This window comes from Entamoeba dispar, genomic scaffold (genome assembly GCF_000209125.1).
Source record: "Entamoeba dispar SAW760 scf_1105229460493 genomic scaffold, whole genome shotgun sequence".
NCBI classification, from domain to species: Eukaryota; Evosea; order Mastigamoebida; family Endamoebidae; genus Entamoeba; species Entamoeba dispar.
In genome coordinates this window covers 28,881-33,706 of record NW_001854220.1, presented here as the reverse complement: position 1 = coordinate 33,706, position 4,826 = coordinate 28,881, and the positions used below count along the sequence as shown (strand labels likewise).

The following is a 4,826-nucleotide window of genomic DNA, read 5'->3' as shown; positions in this document are numbered from 1 at the left end:
ATTTCTTTATATCTCCATCTTTGGGTGTGTTATTTTGTTTTCTTGTTTTATTTTATTATTTATTATTATTCCTTTCTCTTCTTTTTCTTCTGATATTATTCTATTGATTTCTTTATTTTCTTCTATTATATTGTTTGTTCTTATATTATTTATTATTCTTATTTTTATCTTATCTTTTTCTTTTTTAATATTTCCATATGTTATTTCTGTATTTTCTATGATAATGATTGGTGTTTCTATGTTATATTCTTCTGAATGTATTCTTTCAATTATATGATATTTCCGTATGATTTGTACATTGTTTAATCTTCCTAGTTTTGTTGAATTTTCTATTCTTCTTTCATTTCCTTGACTTGTTCCATTAGGAATACAAATGATTGTTCTTTCATTTTCTCCTTTCTTTTCTACTTCTTTCTTAATATTATTGAATATCATTGATAATTTACTCTCTGGTTTAATCATCATTTCTACTCCTTTAATATTTTCTTTTCTAATTTTCACATTCTTCTCATCATTTCCAATGACTTCTTCAATTATTTTCTTTTCTTCTTCTTTTATATAGTTCATTCTATCAACTCTTTCATATCCATTTCCATCATACAAATACACATTCATTTCATCATATTCAATATCAATTATCATTGTTATTGTTTTACGTTTCATCTTTGATTTATTTTTAAGTTCATTTAATTTTGATTTTTATAACATTTTAATATTTTTGTTATTTAAAAATTGATTTTGAAATAAATAATATAATAATTTATCATCATTGAATATTTCATTCTTCTTATTCTTCATAAAATGTCAATCACAAAATACCATTTCAACAAATAAATGAAAATGAAGAAATAACGATAAAATGTATAATAAGAATATGAATAAATAAATATAAATAGAAAGAAATGATAATATAAAATAAGAAGTATTTTAAATGAAATTAAAAAGGGTAAAATATTAAATGAAAGAAGAAATAAAGATAATAATTAAAACAAAAATGAATATAATAAACAAAAATAATAAATAATAAGAAAATACTAAAAGAAATGAATAATTTGAAATAATTTAATAAATAAAATTGATTATGAAATATAAAATAAAAAGGAGTTAATTAAGTATTAATAGAAATATCTTCTATTGTTCCTTGCTCAGGGGAGATTAACTAATCCCATCCCTTCGCTTAAAAGTATTTGTTCTTCAACTATTGCCTTATTCTTTGCTTTTAGTTGTTGAACTGTGACAATTTTCTTTTCTCATTTTTGATGTAGAATAGAGTATTTTAGACATCCCTTATTTAAATATTCATTATTAAATTTCTTTTTAATTTCGATGGGTTTAAATTTCTTCTTCTTTATTTTCTTATTTTAAGGAGAATATATAATTACTACTGTATTACTATGAGTTAATATTCTTTTTGAATCAACCACTAGACCATTTTTTGATAATCTTATATTATCAAATATACTTGTATCATAATAAGTAATAATAACATCTTTATAAATACCCATTCTTTTATTATCAATGATATCCTGTCATTGTACATAATAAACACTGCTATTCTTACAATATTGATTAAGATGTTTTTCTAACCAACTGCAACATCATAACCAGTCCATAACTGGTGGGAATCGAAGGAAGGAAATATTTTAGTGTTCTGTATAGTGTCTTTGACGTGCTACCTTCGAATCGATAAATTAAATTAAAATAAAATAATAGAAATTAACGTACAAAATAAAAGTGATATCAATAATAATGATAATAAATCGAATAACTAATAAAGAATTAGTAAGAATAATTAATGAACAATGTATTATAAAACACTATGAAATAAAAGTAAAATAGATTTAATAAATATGAGTATGAAATGTTTAATATTAAATAAAATAATTGAGTGAGATATATGATATAAAAGTACTTCATGAACAATACATTCAATAGAATGAAATAATTTCAAATAAATAAAATAGAAAAGTCAATATCAACTGAAAATTGATTTAGTAATTGTTAGTTTTTGAAATGGAAATGAAAGATTTTATAAAAAATAAAAAGACTTCAATTACTGAAACTAAAAGAACCAGATGAAGAACTGTCATTAATAAAAGAAAGAACAGTTTCTTGGATAAGGAAGAATAATGAAATCATAAACAATATCAAAGTGACAAAAAATATTATCATTACAACAAATGGAGTTGATGTAATAATATCTATATAATAAATCATATTAATCTTTTATTTTACAATAAAATAAACAAACTTGTAAATGGTGTTTTAGGTTTAATAGAGAATAATGTAAATCCATTAAAGCGATATAAAGACATAAATATAAATAAACATGGAAGAGTAAAAGCAAGGAAAAATGCAATGATTCCAGCAAAATCAAAAATAATTTCTAATGAATCAATAAAACAAGTCAAAATAAAAGGAGGGAATATTGCTATAGCACGAGAAATATATTTACATTTCTTTGGATGATTAAGAACATATCTATATGGGAATAAATTTTCAATATTCATTGCTAATGTATTTGATAAAATAGGAAATGAACTTGTTAAATTAAAAACAGGGAAAAAAAGGATGAGATATTTAATAATATATGCAAACCATAATTCTTTCCCTTCTCCCCATCCTCCATTTCTTCCAGTATATGTTGACCAATTTAATGTTACAGGTGTTAATATTTTACCATTAAAAGTATATGAACAAATAACAGCAATTAATGCATAAAAAATTGATGCAATTGATAAAGCAGATATAATAGGTAAATTAACTTTTCTTTTTTCTCCTTTAACTGGTGAAATAATACTTGGTATTGTATGTTGAACAACAAAAGCAAAAGCTGTATGTGTAAATACAGTTCCAAATCCATTCCAATAAAAATCAAATACATTTCTTTCATCAGCTAATGGACCATCAACAGTTACTTGTATTATACAAGTAATTATCATTACTGTAAATGAACCAAAACGTACAATAGTTAATATTATGTGAACAATTGCTTGTTTTCCTACATCAAGAAAACTTAATGGAATCACAAATAATCCATAAATGATTAATGATCCATAATATGTTAATTGACATTCCCATGAATCTAAAAAGTGATTCTTTGCATGACAATAATCTTGGTTTCCAATAATAATCCAAACTATTGTTGTAAATGTTTTAATACATGTTGCAACATATGCCCATAAACCTGCATAACAATTAAGTACTAATGACAAATTAGCAAAATATTTTAATGGATAACTTCCTAATCTATATCCCATTTCAGTATATCCATAAGTCTCTTTAATAAAACATTTATTTTCTTCAATGATTTGTGGATTATCATTGAAAGACTTTGGTAAAATATTTAATCTACTTAATGCTTCAAGAACATATCCTGAAGTGATATTATTAACAATTAAAAATAGAATTAAAATCATTAGACTTGGATAAACTCCTGCTTCATAATAAGCAAAAGGTAATCCAAATATTCCTGTTCCAATAGCTGAATTGATAATTAATGGAAATACAGAGAAAGTTGTTATTGTTTTTATTTTCTTATTACCTTCAGTTAATACTTCTTTTTCAGTGTTTTCGTTTTCAATAGGTTGTAATAAGGGTTGGTCGTTCATGAAGTATGTAACCAATCTATTTTAGAGTTTTTATAGAACTAAACCTAAACAAACTTTATTCCCCCACCCCAAAAGTTGTAAACATAGAATCTTCTTCCATTGTTTTTATTTTGTTGTATTTTAACCCTTTAAATTATTAACCCTCAATAAATTAGTTATTTAATTACATTTAGATGTTATTTTCATTAAACATAACTTAATAAACGTAGTATTTCTGTTGTTTGTTTCAAGTACAAAAACAAACTAAGCACTAGTTATAACATAAATTAAACATTAACAATGAGAAACAAATATCTATTTTTAATTTATGGAAATAAGTCAAACAAAAATTAACTCCAAGTATTGAATGAAAAATAAATACAGTTTAAAATCACTAATAATATTTGGTTAAATGTAATAAATAATAGATAAGAATATATATTCAAACAATAAAATAATTTAATTCAATTAATTTAAGAAATTAACTAAGTCATTTGTAGATGAAGAGATTATACTTTTAATTAATTCTTTTAATGAATCAAATGTTGAATAACTATGTTTTATTATTGTGAAATATAAGTCAACATATTCATTAGGAAATATACCTTTTTCAATATCTTTAAACAATGGGAGAATCGAATGAATTATTTTAGAATGAACAACTTCAGTTTGATTATTCAAAACACATGAATAAAAAGCTTCAAGTATAGTCATTTTATCAATGATAATGTTCTTTTCAAAATTATCACATAAATAATCAACGCAAAATCCAATAAGATTTGGATTACTTATAATAATTGCTTTAAGACATTTAAGAACCAAACTATAATCTTCATTTTCACATTGTTTCAATAATCTCCCAACATTTTCTAATGTATTTAAACTAATACGTGTGTCCATTCTTGTTTCTAATAATGCATTTTTTAATTGACAAATAACATACATATCAATAGCATCATTATTTGATTCTTCAAGTATAGTTTGTAATATTTGAACAAATGTACCTTCTTCTTGGTTAATATCATATGAAATATTATCTCCCCATAACCGTTTAGTGTAGTTAATTGTTTGTTCATTCATTTGAGTTGTAATAAGTAAACCAAGATATTCATTTTCTTTTCTTAATACATTATTCTCTTCTTCTATAATTTCTATTCTTTGTTTGAGTTCATTCATTTCTTTTCTCATATTTTTGAACTCTTGAATAATTCTATCATTAGAAACTACTTCTTCCAT

At 22.9% G+C, this 4,826-nt stretch overlaps 3 protein-coding genes across 3 annotated transcripts, besides 10 other annotated features; all 3 read right to left on the bottom strand.

The window, feature by feature from the left end:
* Positions 1 to 6: 6 nt before the first annotated feature.
* EDI_074390 (uncharacterized protein) lies at positions 7 to 663 on the bottom strand (the record flags this gene model as incomplete). Its single annotated transcript, XM_001737255.1, has 1 exon — positions 7 to 663. One exon carries the CDS (start codon positions 661 to 663, stop codon positions 7 to 9), a length of 657 nt encoding a protein of 218 aa, XP_001737307.1.
* Positions 30 to 187: a microsatellite.
* A 5-nt stretch (positions 664 to 668) lies between the features above and the next one.
* Positions 669 to 764: a sequence feature (AT_rich).
* Positions 765 to 832: 68 nt separating this feature from the next.
* Positions 833 to 944: a microsatellite.
* A 12-nt stretch (positions 945 to 956) lies between these two features.
* Positions 957 to 1,032: a microsatellite.
* Positions 1,033 to 1,046: 14 nt separating this feature from the next.
* Positions 1,047 to 1,093: a sequence feature (AT_rich).
* Positions 1,094 to 1,685: a repeat region.
* A 1-nt stretch (position 1,686) lies between these two features.
* Positions 1,687 to 1,840: a microsatellite.
* A 24-nt stretch (positions 1,841 to 1,864) lies between these two features.
* Positions 1,865 to 1,886: a sequence feature (AT_rich).
* Positions 1,887 to 2,049: 163 nt separating this feature from the next.
* On the bottom strand, positions 2,050 to 3,611 carry EDI_074380 (uncharacterized protein; the record flags this gene model as incomplete). The annotated part of the gene is made up of 2 exons (XM_001737254.1): positions 2,050 to 2,201; positions 2,252 to 3,611. 2 exons carry the CDS (start codon positions 3,609 to 3,611, stop codon positions 2,050 to 2,052), a joined length of 1,512 nt encoding a protein of 503 aa, XP_001737306.1.
* Positions 2,193 to 2,246: a sequence feature (AT_rich).
* Positions 3,612 to 4,005: 394 nt separating the features above from the next.
* Positions 4,006 to 4,075: a sequence feature (AT_rich).
* Positions 4,059 to 4,826, bottom strand: EDI_074370 (uncharacterized protein; the record flags this gene model as incomplete). The annotated part of the gene is made up of 1 exon (XM_001737253.1): positions 4,059 to 4,826. One exon carries the CDS (start codon positions 4,824 to 4,826, stop codon positions 4,059 to 4,061), a length of 768 nt encoding a protein of 255 aa, XP_001737305.1.